This window comes from Lithobates pipiens, unplaced genomic scaffold (assembly GCF_037356315.1).
Source record: "Lithobates pipiens isolate NorthernLeopardFrog02 unplaced genomic scaffold, aLitPip1_a1.2 Scaffold_8, whole genome shotgun sequence".
Taxonomy (NCBI): Eukaryota; Metazoa; Chordata; class Amphibia; order Anura; family Ranidae; genus Lithobates; species Lithobates pipiens.
In genome coordinates this window covers 261,237,059-261,252,910 of record NW_027507903.1, presented here as the reverse complement: position 1 = coordinate 261,252,910, position 15,852 = coordinate 261,237,059, and the positions used below count along the sequence as shown (strand labels likewise).

The 15,852-nt window shown below is 41.5% G+C and overlaps 1 protein-coding gene across 1 annotated transcript in view; it reads right to left on the bottom strand.

Annotated features, from left to right (window-relative positions):
• Positions 1–15,852, bottom strand: part of CEP290 (centrosomal protein 290) — a 338,046-nt gene that overhangs the window by 94,532 nt on the left and 227,662 nt on the right. Inside the window, exons 40-41 of the mRNA XM_077471382.1 lie at positions 9,879–10,004; positions 3,687–3,832 (exon numbers count right to left, since the gene is read on the bottom strand). Of these exons, the coding sequence (XP_077327508.1) occupies positions 3,687–3,832; positions 9,879–10,004 (272 nt within the window). The remainder of the gene's footprint in view (positions 1–3,686; positions 3,833–9,878; positions 10,005–15,852) is intronic.

Here is a 15,852-nt window from a genome sequence, read left to right as displayed (position 1 = left end):
GTTATACTACTCAGTAAGGATTATATCTACATATTGAGGTCACACAGAACACTTCAAAGTGACACACTGGACGCAACTGAGAAGACTCTCCATACTAAAGGAGAGTTGGGATTGTACCAGGCAGGTGCTGGCAGGGGCCTAGAACAGAGGCGGGTGGAGATAAAGAGGGGCAGGCACCAAAGCAGAGTAGATCGATGACAGTCAGGAAGGCTAGATGGGAAAGTGCCAGGGAGGCCGGTCCTGGCCTGGAACATCCCAATAAGTACGCCCCCCGTGCTTCACATTGGTGAAATCAGTCAGAGATCAGCATTGCTGGAGCAGAGTGACGCCTCTAGCTGCCAGGGGAATAACTCCTCCAGTGAGGGTGGGAGTAAAGCCAAGGGAAAGGAAAGAGATTCTGGTGGTAGGGGACACAATTCTTCAAAGGACAGAGAGGGCAATCTGTCACAAAGACCTGAAGTGCCAAACTGTATGTTGTCTACCAGGCACTCGGGTTCAGCCCATCACAGATCTGGTGGACAGATTACTGGGAGGGGCTGGGAAGGACTCAGCTGTCATGGTGCACGTTGGCACCAATGACAAAGTCAGAGGAAGATGGAGTGTCCTAAAAAACTATTTTAGGGACTTAGGAGCTAAATTGAGGAAAAGGAGCTACAAGGTAGTATTCTCAGAAATATTACCGGTACCTCGAGCCAAACCAGAAAGGCAGAGGGAGATTAAACAAGTAAACAAGTGGCTGAGGAGCTGGTGTAGAAAGGAGGGGTTTGGGTTTCTGGAGAACTGGATCGACTGCTCAGTTGGTTACCAGCTCTTTGGCAGGAACAGGCTGCACCTAAATGGAGAAGGTGCAGATCTGCTTGGAGTGAAGGTGGCTGACAAGTTAGCGGGGCTTTTAAACTAAGCAACGGGGGGGGGGGGGTCCAGGGTAGAGATAGTCAGCACTGAACAAATTCCAAAGGGTAGTATTGGGGGCATTAATTGTAGGTTGACTAAAGCACCTAAACCAGGGGTGAGTACAAGAACAGGTCCTATCTGCAACCTCAGAACACGCAATAAGGAGATAGTATGCAAACGGTCTAAACTATTTGGCATGTTCGCCAATGCCAGGAGTCTGGCAGACAAGATGGGAGAACTAGAGCTACTGTTGTACGAGCAGGATTTAGATTTTGTAGGAATTTCAGAGACTTGGTTCGACAGCTCTCATGATTGGCTGACAACCATTTAAGGGTATTCCCTATATCGCAGGGATAGAGAGGGTAAAAAAGAGGGATGGGGTATGCATGTATATCAAAAATGAGGTATAACTGAATGTGAGAGACAACATCACTAATGGAGCAAGGCAGGAGGTGGAATCCTTATGGGTAGCACTATAAAGGGAGGAAACTAAGGGAAGAGTAATATGGGCATATGTTATAGGCCCCCTAACCAGAGGGAGGAGAGGAGGCAGACCTCCTATCACAATTTGGATTAGCGTCAAGGATGGGAAGTGTTATCATAACGGGGGATTTTAATTATCCAGACATAGACTGGGCAGAAGGAATCACGCATTCATGAAAAGCTCGCCATTTCCTAAAGGTCTTGCAGGACAATTTCATGGGTCAGATGGTAAATGCACCAACTAGAAACAAAGTGTTACTAGACCTACTGATTACAAACAATACAGACCTGATCACGGATGTGGAAATATGGGGAAATTTAGGAAACAGCAATCACAGGTCAATTCGTTTCAGTATAAATCACACAAATAGGAAACATAAGAGGAATACAAAGACTCTAAAATTTCAACAGTCAACTTCTCTAAACTATGATCATTGCTAGACTATACGAAATGGGATAAAATCTTAGGAACAAAGAACACAGAGGAAAAATGGGTATGCTTTAAGAGCATATTAAATAAGGGTATTAGCCAGTGCATCTTAATGGGAAATATATTTAAAAGAGTTAATAAAAGTCCTGGGTGGCTTAACTCCAATGTAAAAATGCATACAAAAGCAAAGGAGAAGGCCTTCAAAAAATATAAGGCTGAGGGATCATCATCAGCATTCCAACTTTACGAAGAATGCAACAAGAAATGTAAGGGTGCAGGGTGGCTAAGATAGAACGAGAAAGGTACATAGCGGAGGAGAGTAAAAAAAAAAGTCTCAAGAAATTCTTTAAAATATATAAATAGTAAGAAAGGGAGGTCAGATCATACTGGTCCCATAAAGAATGATGAAGGGAATCTGGTTACTAAGGATAGAGATATGGCAAAGGTATTGAATTTATTCTTCTCCTCAGTCTTCATGAGGGAAACGGGGGGGCTTCAGTAACCAAAACTGCAATGTTTATGTTCATGACACGTCACAGGAAGCACCCTCATGGCTAACAGAGGATAGAATTAGAAATAGACTTTAAAAAAAAAATGAACATTAATAAGGCACCGGGCCTTTAAGGATCAAGTAATTGCCAGACCATTGTTCCTATTTTTTACGAATAGTCTACTGACTGGAATGGTACCAGCAGATTGGAGAAAAGCCAATGTAGCTCCAATATTTAAAAAAGGGCCTATTATGGAAAAAAAAAAAAAAAAAGGGCCAAGATACATCCTTGGGAATTACAGACCAGTTAGCCTAGCATCAATATTATGCAAGCTCTTGGAGGGGATGATAAAGGACTATATACAAGATTTTAGTAATGAAAACAGTATCATTAGCAGTAATGAGCATGGATTCATTTAGAAACATTCTTGCCAAACCAACCTATTAACCTTCTAGGTGAGGTGAGCTGCCATCTAGATAAAGGAATTCCCATAGACGTGGTGTATCTGGATTTTGTGAAGGCATCTGATACAGTTCCCCATAAACGTTTACTGTACAAACTAAGGTCTGTTGGCATGGACCACAAGGTGAGTACATTAATTTAAAACTGGCTACGGGGCGAGTTCAAAGGGTAGTGATAAATGGGGAGTACACGGAATGGTCCGGTATGGAGCGTGGGGTCCACCAGGGTTCTGTCCTGGGACCAATCCTATTTAATTTATTCATAAACGACCTGGAGGACGCGATAAACAGCTCAATCTCAGTATTTGCGGATGATACTCAGCTAAGCAGGGCAATCATTTCTCCGCAGGAAGTAGAAACCTTGCAAGAAGATCTGAACAAATTATTGTGGTAGGCAACTACATGGCAAATTAGGTTTAATGTAGAAAAATGTAAAATAATGCATTTGGGTGGCAAAAATATGAATGAAATCTACTCACTAGGGGGAGAACCTCTGGGGGAATCTAGGATGGAAAAGGACCCGGGGGTCCTAGTAGATGATAGGCTCAGCAATGGCATGCAATGCCAAGCTGCTGCAAGCAAAGCAAACAGAATATTTGCATGCATTAAAAAAGGGGATTAACTCCAGAGATAAAACAATAATTCTCCCACTCTACAAGGTTCTTTACTGTAAGACCGGTAAGGATGTGGAATTCTCTTCCACAGGCAGCGATTTCAGCAGGGGAGCATAGATAATTTCAAAAAACTATTAGATAGGCACCTAAACGACCACAACATGCAGGGATATACAATGTAATACTGACATAAAAGTGCACACACACACAGGTTGGACTTCATGGTCTTGTGTCTTTTTTCAGCCTCACCTACTACGTAACTAATATGGTACCTAAAACAACATAGGCTTTGTGTCCTGCCTGAAAAACTCACTTAGAATAAAGCTCTTTCAGGGTTGTCAGCTGTTTTGTCAGAGACTCTGCTTCTTTTTCTTTATCACGTAGTTTGCTGCGCATTCCTTCTAATTTAGTTTGCCACTTCTTGCCTTCTTCCCACCTAATTATCTCTTCTTTAGAGCTCTGCAAATTGAAAACATAATTACAGTTACAGTTCCTGAATTATACTTATGTTAGATATAAGGGTCATTTATGTTGTATAGATTGAGTTACAGAACACCAGCAAACTCTGCAAAATCATGCTAGACAGGAGTGATACTAGCCATGTCTCATGTCATATTAACAGCTGTTAAAGTAGTTGTAAAGAAGGAGTCTCAACTGGTGGCCTTCCAGCTGTTGTGAAACTACAAGTCCCATAAGGCATTGGAAGGCTGACAGTTACGAGTATGACTTCCACACTAGATGGTACTGTACACCTGCAAAATTACAGATTTTATCCACTAGTGCCAGAGACTTGCTTTAGGGGTTGTTCAGACAGAGGCACACACCTCCATATCTTTTGGAGCTGTCCACTAGAGTCACCCAAATGGCGGGTACACAGTTGACTTTAACTTTTCCAGAGGTGCTAATTTTTTGCAGATTTACCTGAAGTGCCACCCCTCCCCCGCCGCTTCCCAAGTCCGGCTACAAATCAAAGGGAGAACGAAGATTCGCAGTCCAAGGACCACGGCTATGGAACGTTCTACCCACTAACATCCGCATGGAAGAAAACCATCGGGCCTTCAGAAATAAACTCAAGACCCACCTCTTCTAAGAAGCAGGACACAGGACAGATCAAGTGCCTTGAGGCGATTCAGTTCGCATTTGTAGCGCTATACATGTCATTCATTCATTCAAATGTTAGCTCACACTCTATTTAGTGTAGTGTAGTCCATTGCGCAATTGCTTTGCATTGGTGGCCCCCTACAGTCCCTTGGGATCAGGTGCTTAAGCGATTGGAGGCAATACAACTTATGGAACGTGTTCATCGCTGCCTTATGGATACTATTCCTGTATTTAATAGAGAATGGGAATTTTTGTCTTCCTACGGTCATGTAGGCTTGTTGATTGATGGATAGGTTATTTTTTGTCCATGACAATATATTTCTATTATATCTCAATTCTTTTTTGTCACCCCAACATTTCATATTCCTCATGTGTGTCAGTTGTACCATGTACTTGTGTTAAAGAGTATCCTGTCAGATAACCTTCTGTTTTTTCTTAGCAATCCATTTACCACGATCCCCAACTTACTTGCAGACTTCGAGCTATATATGCAAACTAATATATAGCAATCCAACTTTCACATCATTTTCAAAAATCTGAAGCATTCAATTTGACTCTCTCAGTAAATGTTCAGGTCACTTTAGATTTTAAAAATAGGCTGTCTTCCATATCAATATTTTGGTATTCTTTTGTCCAGAAACTTATCAAACTTACATATGCCTAAATTCTCTGCTTTGCTATTGCGGTTCTGCAAAAAGCTGTCAGCATGGTCTAGCTACAGCTTTTCCTGGATGTGACGGTGTAATGTCCTCAAAAACAACATCTTCTGTAGGTTTTTATACCTATTCCAGGCAATCCCGACTCACATTCCAGTGAGATATTTTAAATTGCTACAGCCCATTCTTAACAATTTTGTCTGGGTTTGAAAAACAGCTAGGATCAAGCATTCAGTCTTCTACAGACCAAAAACCCATGGTGGGATGGCACTGCCTGACATTAAACACTGCTACTTAGCCACTCACTTTACGCACGGCGCTTCTTTGAAGTCCCCATATCCCACAGGCCACTTTACGTGTACATCCTACCATTTCTCTGACATGGAGAGCTGGCAGTAATGCTTTTTTAGCATATGGCTTCTCTATCACTCCCTCCCCACTGCTTCCTATAGTGGAATAACCTGACTTCACACTAGGTAAAATTTATCCAAATTACCCCTTTCAGCATGCCCTCTGGTTCACTATTAATCGCTGGGTGTCCACAATCTAGCTTATCTTTCTATAAGTAGTAAATGCCAAGAACCAAACTCATCTGCATCTGACTTATGTTGGCGGTGCGATTTGCCACAGATGAATTTACTGCATATTTTCTGGTCCTGTTCACGATTACAAAACTTTTGGACCCAAGTAATCAGTCTGTCCCAATGATTGGCCAACTGTCATTTACCATAATTAATGACTTTCCTTTCAAAATCCACAAAAACTTGGTGGTAATCCAAGATCTTGCATCCGAGCTCTATGGGATCCAGTTCTGTACCAACGATCCTCTAAACTGCTGCCATTACAGCGGTACCAAAAAAAACAACAGGTCTGGACAATTTAAACAACTTTCGCTCCATATCTAACTTACCCTTCCTTGCCAAGATCCTTGAGTGGGCTGTGATATCTCAGTTACACAATCACCTGACCTTAAATAACCTATTTGAAGCCCTCCAATCTGGTTTGTGGCAACTTCACAGCACAGAAACAGCCGTGGTGAAAGTCACTAATGACCTTCTGTGAGCTTCTAACTATTCTTATTCTATGAGATTTTAGTTCTGCATTTCATACTGTAGACCACAATATTTACTCCCTTGCCTTGAAAGCCTATTTGGAGTCTCAGAATTGGCTCTGAAATGGTTTAAGTCATATCTTACTGACTGCTATCACTTTGTCTCTCTTGGCGGCTTCCAGTCTGATGTTGGTCCAGTCAAGTTTGGGGTTCATGGGGGGGGGGTCAATCTTGGGTCCCTTAGTTTTTAGAATTTACAAGTTTCCACTAGCCCAACTGCTTAGATCGAATGGGCTCAATTATCAATTATCACTTCTATGCTGATGACACTCAGGTATACATCCACACTAAACCGGATTCTGCGTTGGGTGGGATCTGTGACCCTTAACGAAATCCAGGAAAAAATATTTTAAGGTAAGTAAAATATCCTGTTTTAATAATAGTTCATTAGCCACTTCAGCCTCGGAAGGATTTACCCACTTCCTGACCAGGCAGTTTTTTGCAATACAGCACTGCGTCGTTTTAACGGACAATTGCACGATCATGCTACGCTGTACCCAAACAAAATTGATGTATTTTTTTTCCCCACAAATAGAGCTTTCTTTTTGTGGTATTTGATCACCTCTGGGCTTTTTTTTTATTGCGCTATAAACAAAAAAAGTGCCAATTAAAAAAAAAAAATAATAATAATTTTATATTTTTTAAACTTTCTGCTACAATACATATATATTATAATATATATATATATATATATATATATATATATATATATATATATATATATATATACACACACACACACACATATATATATATATATATATATATATATATATATATATATATATATATATATATATATATATATATATATATATATATATATATAAAAAGATATGCATAGGCCGATATATATTCTTCTACATTTTTTTTTAAACCAAAAATCGCAATAGGCGTATATTGATTGGTTTGTGCCAAAGCTATCACGTCTACAAACTATGGAATAGATTTAGGAACTTATTTTTTTCATTGTTTTTACTGGTAATGGCAGCAATCTGTGATTTTTAGTGGGACTGCAACATTGCAGCAGACAAAAATGACCCCAAAAGACACTTTTTGGGGACCAGTGATATTATTACATTTATTAGTGCTATAAAAATGCACTGATCAATCTATAAATTACACTGGTAGAGAAGGGGTTAACCCTAGGGGGCGATCAAGGGGTTAACTGTGTTCCCTGGGCGTTTTCTAATTGTAGGGGGGATGGGCTGCCTGGAACACCACAGAGATCACTGTTCCTGATGACTGGGAACAGCAGATCTCCATCATGCCCCCTGTCAGAATGGGGATCTGCCTTTATTTACATAGGCAGATCCCCATTTTGCCTCTGTATACCATGATCGACTTGTGGGCACGCTCCTGTGGCATGCCTGCTATATCACATGTATGGACTGATGTACAGCTACGGTGACTATCCAGCCACTTTGTCACAGTATAACTGCGGCGGGTGATCAGTAAGCGGTTAAGGAACACAGAGTCAGAAGGTATTCTGAGATGTTGGGACATCCCAGAGCAGTCCAACTGAAGTGTGGACAACACAGCAACAAACAGGGCAGATGGAATGAAGTACAATGTCCTGGATAAAGTGGACGACACCACCTTAGGGACAAAGGAAGCTTTAGCTCTATGAAGCACAAGAAAAGTTTCCTTGTAGGGCAAGGCTGCCAACTCGTAAACTAGTCTCACCAAGATGATGGCAACAAGAAAAGCCACTCTGTGAGTAGGGGATAGCCCTGATAGGCTCTAAGGGTGATTTCTGAAGAATGACAGAACCAGGCTGAGGTCCCAGGGAGTCAAAGGTGGATGTATAGGCAGAACTATGTGAGAAACCCCCGTACAAAGGTCTTTGCCAAATGACATGCAACCAGTCACTGAAAAAAAACTGATAGAGCCAACTTCTGACCCTTGATGGTAACTCAAGGATATCATTGATCCAGACCAGATTGCAGAAAAGCTAGCATGCATCCCACAAAATATGTCCTGCAATGCAATTTTTGTGCCTACATGTGTGTTGGCAGAACTTACAAGAGGTGGATTTCCTAGTTTTCAGGTGCATGAGAATAACAGTTTTAAGCTGGCAATAGATACTGTAGATAGAATTTTTAACATACTTTCTTAGGAAAAAGAGTTAGAAAAATGTGAAGATTCTCAGAACATTTGAATGTTGATCAAAATATTTTGTATGCTTTTAACATTTGATTTTGGATTGAATGAACAAATCAAAAATGAAAACCACATACACTGTTAAATGTGTGTTTGTTCAAGAAATATTTTCCATCCTTCTCCTTCAAATTTTCCCATCACTGCCATTGAAAATGAATGCCAATTTGACCCACTAATGATTACAAAATTGAAAGAACTTTCATAAAATATTTTTTTCCTAAGAATTTTAATTTTAAATTCTACCCATCTATGGCCAGCCTAAGATAGTCCCCTCATTTCTCAGGACCCAGGCTTTAACAGACATGCTGTTAAGCAAATAAACATGAAGCAGAGTGATAAACCAGTGCTAGAGACAAAAGATCCAGATGAACTGAGAGAGTCCTTGGAGAGTCCTTGGAAAGACTTTATCTCAAGAGCAAATGGCAACTCACCAAACCAACAGACTTCAGAAAATGAAAAGGTTAATATGCACATATGTGAGGATAATCCAAATAGCTGTAATGTTTCGTCAGGAGTCAGATTAGACTGCAATATGAATTAAACCACCACCAACAAAAAAAATGTTAGCAATTCACCAGATGGCAGTACCCCACATGATTAGTGGGAAATATAAGCTTGTATCCATTATATCCAGTACTTGCCATTCATTGTATTTTCCATTTGGATCAAAGGATGAACCTTAAACTAATCTAGTGGTACAGATGGTACTAAACAGCAAATTTATTGAAACCTTTAAAATGCTGGCTTGACATAAAACAAAAAAATGCAACACATGGGCATATTAACCAAAATGCAGGACAACTAAAAATGAAAAAAACTAAGATTTTCTTTCAAAAGAGAGAATTCAAACAAGGGAAAGTTGGGTACTACACCCTTAGTCCCAATTAGAACAGAAGATTATTCCTTTACCTAAAGTGAAAAAACTGCAATTTTCAGTTACGGTAATAAGGCTAAGTAAGGCAGGCCATGCAGTGAAATTTTCTTCCCATTTTCCCATGGTTGCAGGAAAGAAATGTGCACGATTCCCCCATAAACACAGACCGTGCTGCCAGGGGAATAAGCAATTGTCTTCTCCCAGAGGGGCAGGAGACGTCATCCCCGCCAGGAGAAGACTATGGTTAACACCAGCAGATATAGCAGCTGCTTGTGAGAATTGCAAGTGAATCCAGGTGGCTGGTTGTATTTAAGCTGGTTGATCAACTTGGTACATTCGGCCTGCCCATTAGCGTTCGAATCGAAGCGTTCCTGCTGAACCGGCCAAGATTCTAAACCATGAATGGCTGGCCTTATCCAAAAGCCATAATTGTCTACAGGCAACACTACTCATCATGGGAAAAAATACACTTTCCCTTTAAAAGCACCAAGTGATATCCTGTGAGAAGTATTACATACAGCTTTATTTTTGGATTAAGCAGGAATAAATTGGTAATGATGCAGTCACTAAATAATAGTCACATAGACACTCTAATCACACCTTATCTTCTCGTGCAGGTTTCCTTTCAGCTTCTTCACTTTTCTTCTCCAACTCCAGTTCAAGCTTTTTAATTTTCTTCTGAAGCTCATCTATCATGTTCTGTTTACTGTCCAGATCGGACTTGCTCTGAAAAAATATGGACATTTAAAATGTTAGCTATAATCTAGTTAAAAGATTAACATTTACATAAAGTAACGAGAGCTGAAGGACGTTTTTAATGGGATTCTATAATGAACAGTGAGAATTTTAGATTAACATGTAAACATAACCTTTTTCAATGAGCATTGCTTCATAGCTATTTTTGCAGTAAACATTCTACACTTCACAGAACCTGTTAATAAGAGAAGTGATGTATGGTTACTCATACCAGCCATGGAGATTTCAGTTATTATATGTTGGTGGTAGCCATAATGATAAAAAAGTCAACTCTGATTGCTTTGCATGGATTACTGTAGGGGTTTCAAACAGCTACCTCTGCTGAAGAGAATATAGTAAAATATCCTCAGGATTATCTTTGTTATGCTGGTTTCCAAGCAAGGCTGACCATATAGTCATGCTGCCAACACAGGTGTCCCCTTCACGCTTCATGTTAGAAATGGATTATGGGTGGACAGTCCTTTAGGCTTCACCAGCTCTGTTAATCTGAATTTATTAAAGCAAGTCACAAAAGCAGAACCGTGAAATGTACAGTTAGATGGACTTTCAGAGATATTTTTGAAATGCTTTTGAACTTAAATTTAACAATTTCCTTGGTGATTTAATATATACTTTGAACAGCTACTGTATGCCCCTACAGTCACAGCAGGGGGCTAGAAAAGAATAACATAATTTTTATTACAGATTTTATTTTTACAAAGCTTTACGGGTGATTTAACCAATTTACCATACCTTTGTAATGTTTGCAAACCATGGGTAAAAGAAAGGAGTATTTCATTAAAAGCAAAAGGGAAATCCCTTCTTGAAACATATCTAAACCCAAATGAAAAAAATATAATCTATTGCTGCTTGCTAGTCTTTACTTGTGGTGGCTGCATTTGTTTTTTTCCAGGCTATTTCCATGTATTTATTCTTGAAAATAACACACTTCCTGTTCCTTCATGTCTACGCTCATTTATTTATTGTGCACCATGGCCGTCACACAGGTTGGACTTTAAATATGTCTGCCTTTGTTCATTCTCATTATGTAGTGGATTGAAGACTAGTAGTTTACAATAAAAAAATAAAGATGTTTGTTCTTTCTTTTTAGGTCACTGAAAGTGGCAAAGACACTGCAATTTCTCGAAAGATCAACATGTATTTTCTGTGCTTGCTGAAAACGATCTTAGCCTGAAAAATGAAAACGAATGCAGCCCCCTACATCTAATGCCTGATAAGCTGCAATATATTACATTTTTGTTTTCAGCTTTAGATATGTTTTAAATGGCTGCCAACAAAACAGGTATTCCTAGGGGGAAGATTTCACCTATTTTCTTGATACAGTGACAATTGTGAAATGTTGGCTTTGCCAATGTTTTCTGTCCCAGTGATAATGGTCTCAAGGATATAAAGAGTAGGTGAATCTCACCAGATGGAACACAGATGGCACAGAGCTCTTAGCTGTTCCACACTCTAGTCAAACTGAAAAAAAAAAAAGAAAACCCAAACCTTAAAGTGATAGTATATTCAGCTGCAGACATAGTCCTGGTCCAGGAGACTCATTTCCGCCCTGGGGGTTCTCTTAAATTTTCTGCTAAACACTTTCCGAATTCTTTTCTGGCTTCTGACCCCTCAGGCAAAGCAGGGGTGGCAATCCTGATTAAGAAATCTTGCCCGTTAAGGGTAAAATCTTCGTTTATAGATCCCCATGGTAGATATATCCTCCTGGACTGCGACTATCTCTCACGCTCTCTTACTGTGATCAATGTGTATGCTCCTAACTCGGGCCAAATCCAATTTCTTTCTGACTTATTGGACAGCTTAGGTAAATACGCTCAACCCTTCATGATCATGGGGGGGGATTTCAACATGGTCATGTCTCCTAGGAGAGACAGACAGACGCTCTTTCCTTCCACTACCTCATCTAAAGTGGAACGTCAGTCCACCACATTTCGTAAACTGATTAGAACCCATAATTTGTTGGACATATGGAGAATCAAACACCCCACTAGCAGACAATTTTCATTTTTCTCCCCCCCACATAAGATGTACTCCAGACTAGACCACCTTTTTATATCAGCACCTTTATTGACATCGGCGGTGGCGTCGGAGCTGAACCCCATAACGTGGTCAGATCATGCCTCGGTTCAACTTGACTTAGCTCTTGCCTGCTCCATGCCGAGAACCTGTCATTGGAGACTCAATGACTTTCTCCTCCGCAACTCCATTGTCGAGGCTCAACTGACCCAAAATTTATCGGAATTTTTTCAACTGAATGAGGGCTCAGTGGCGGAGGTGTCCACCCTATGGGAAGCCCACAAGGCGTTTTTTAGAGGTGCGTGTATCTCTGCCGGCGCCCGCTTAAAGCGGGACTCGGCAGCCCAGAGGCAAGACACCCTCTTACAGCTCCGTAAAGCTGAAGATCTGCTTCTGGCTTCCCCTACGGTGACCCGTCTGCGCGCAATCACAACCCTCCGTGAGCGTTTGAAATCGCTAGATATGCAAAAATGTTCTAAGGCCCTAATTTGGGCAAAGCAGAAATTTTATGAGTTCGCTAACAAACCTCACAGGATACTAGTAAACAAGCTTAAACCACGTCCTTTTCAATCTTATCCTGAACTCCTCCTCCAGGCTGACGGCTCCCCGACCCATTGTCCTTTGACGATGTCCAAAGTTTTTGGCTCGTTTTATGACAAATTGTACAACTGTTTAGCTTCTGACCCTAAACACTTATTCACTCAAGAGGCTTTTGATTCTTTTTGCTCCCCTTTAAAGTTGCCTAAATTATCACCGTCACAGGTAGCCACCCTTAATGCAGATATCTCGACAGAAGAGTTGGCGGCAGTAGTGAAGGAACTGCCCTTACATAAGTCCCCTGGGCCTGACGGTCTACCATATCAATATTATAAGACTTTCCTTCCCATCCTCGGCCCCCACTTATTAAAACTCTTCTCCTCCTTACAAAAAGGGGTCACTCCACATTCGCAATTCTTACACGCTCATATTACAGTCCTTCCGAAACCGGGCAAGCCCCCATCCCTGCCAGATAATTATAGGCCCATTGCCCTACTGAACTCGGATTATAAAATCTTTACCAAAATTCTAGCCAACAGACTTTCTCTCATAATCCCCTCCCTTGTTCATAACGATCAAGTGGGTTTCGTTTTAGGTAGACGGGCGGGCGATAACACCAGACGTACCATTGATCTAATTGACATGCTCGATAAAACCTCCCGCTCTGCTCTTATTCTCAGCCTGGATGCCCAAAAGGCTTTTGATAGGCTTGGGTGGCCCTACATGTTTGCCACACTTGCACGCTATGGTTTTTCAGGCTCCTTTATATCGGCCCTTCAAGCCCTCTATTCCCATCCCACCTCACAAGTTCAATTGGCATCCTTTAAATCCCCAAAGTTTACACATAGCAATGGTACCAGACAGGGCTGCCCCCTTTCCCCCTTGTTATTTATATTGTGTCTTGAACCCCTGGCAGCACGCATTCGGGAAGACTCGGACATTAGGGGAGTCTCTTTAAGACGGAAAGAATACAAGCTGTCCTTGTTTGCAGACGACATATTGCTCACTTTAACTAAACCTCACGCCTCACTCCCCAACCTCCATGCCCTCCTAGAAACGTTCGGTAATATATCGGGATACAAAGTTAATACAGCTAAAACCGAAGCGCTCCCCATTCACATCCCTCCCTCACTTCTCACTGCTTTACGCAACACCTTTCCCTACCAGTGGCGCTCAGACTCACTCAAGTATTTAGGCATTCATTTAACAGCGTCCTATCGCACACTATACCAGGCTAACTTTCTCTCTTTAATTTCGGAAACGCACAGTCTACTCCGTAAATGGATGGAATGTCCCCTATCCCTTTTAGGTAGGATAAATGTCCTCAAAATGGCGATACTCCCTAAATTTTTGTATCTTTTCGAAACTTTGCCTGTTGCTCTTCCCATGCCCCAGCTTCGCAATATCCAGAGGGCCTTTACTAAATTCATATGGGGAGACAAAGCACATAGAATTGCCCATACGGTTGTCTTCGCACCGCGCTCACACGGGGGTCTGGGAGCTCCCGATATCATACGATATTATTACGCGACCCATCTATCTACGACGGTCTCCTGGTCCTCCTTTTCTGCGATGAGTCGATGGGCGGAGATAGAAATGAGCATCACTGACCCGGTTCATCCTTGTTCTATGCTTTGGTCTGATTTATCCTCTTCTATATCACAACTCAGACGTATTTGCCTAGCCCCTATGCTTTTTACTCTGGATATTTGGAAAAAATGCCACAAGAAATTCTCTCTCTCCTCCCCCTGTCCACCCCTTCTAAATGTTACCCACAACCCGGACATTCCTAACAGTCTGTCCACAGTGGCTATGACCCCGTGGACTCAAGCAGGCATTTTCCAACTTCGCCACTTAGTCCACCCAGTGTCCCGCAAACTTTTATCTTTCCCAGACTTACAGGACAAATTCGACATTCCTCAACGGTCCATTTTCACTTACCTTAAATTTAAACACTACTTTTGCTCCATATCTCCTGCCATGAGCCTAGAGAAACCTAACGCCTTTGAAATTCTGTGCACTCAGGGCTCACACCAGAAGGGTCTCATATCCGCTATTTACAGGATTCTTCATGACTCACTACCTCCCACTTTGGATTCTCACCTTTATATGCGGAAGTGGGCCAAAATCCTACCCGCTACCATTTTTCTCCCTCAATGGCAGGAGATCTGGACTTCCATCTCCAAAGTTTCGAGATGTGTCGAACAGAAAGAAACTGCTTATAAAGTACTAATGTTTTGGTATAGAACCCCCGAAGTTTTACATAAGTACGATCCCTCACTGTCTCGTTTATGCTGGAGGTGCTTACAGGATACCGGCACACACTTTCATATCTTTTGGGACTGTCCACGTATCACATCCTTTTGGTCTATGGTCCAATCCATTCTCCAATCAATACTGAAAAGAGATATCCCATTGACTCTGACACATTACCTTTTAGGCCTTCCGCTCCTAGATCTCCCTAAATATGCTAGAAAACTGATGGCTTTTATACTCTTAGCCGCCAAGAGAGTTATACCGGCCCATTGGCTATCTGCCCTACCTCCTACGCAAGCACATGTGGTCTCGTCCATTGCGCACATGCGCAGGATGGAACATTTGACGGCAATAGCTCATGATTCCTTTCCTAAATTTTTTAAGATATGGGACCCATGGGATACCTCCATGTTCAACCCAGAATCCTTTGTTGCCCCTTGTGCCAACCCTTCCTTAAGTAACCTTAGGGGGACTTGATCTCTTGTTTACTGCATTATATTGTATCAGACCAAAGACACCCGTACTTGCCCACACGTCTGGTTTTCAATGTTTTGATCCGTTCTATCCTCCTTTTTCAGTTATGCTATCACCATTGTATACAGCTTCATGGTGTATCCTGTCACTTGACCTAATTGTGACCTACAATATGGTGCCCCTACTATGTCTAACCAATGTTATTGATTACTGTACCGTATTTATGACGTTTTTGTACTGTTTACAAAAAATTTTTTCAATAAATATACATTTAAAAAAAAAAAAAAAGTGATAGTATAGGTTAGTTTGTTATTAAAAAAAGTGGCCTAGATTCTCCTTTTCTGGGGTCCCGCAGAAGCGCTCTTGGCTCCTCCTCTTCTGAAGTGCCCCCAACGGAGAGTTGCATTCCATGGGGACACTCGTGTGGGCATGCTCCCGAGTCATGCTGCTGCGCCCATTGACACAGACAGCAGGACTCGGCTCAGCCTTGCCCCCCTTGTGTCACTGGATTTGATTGACAGCAGTGGGTGCCAAT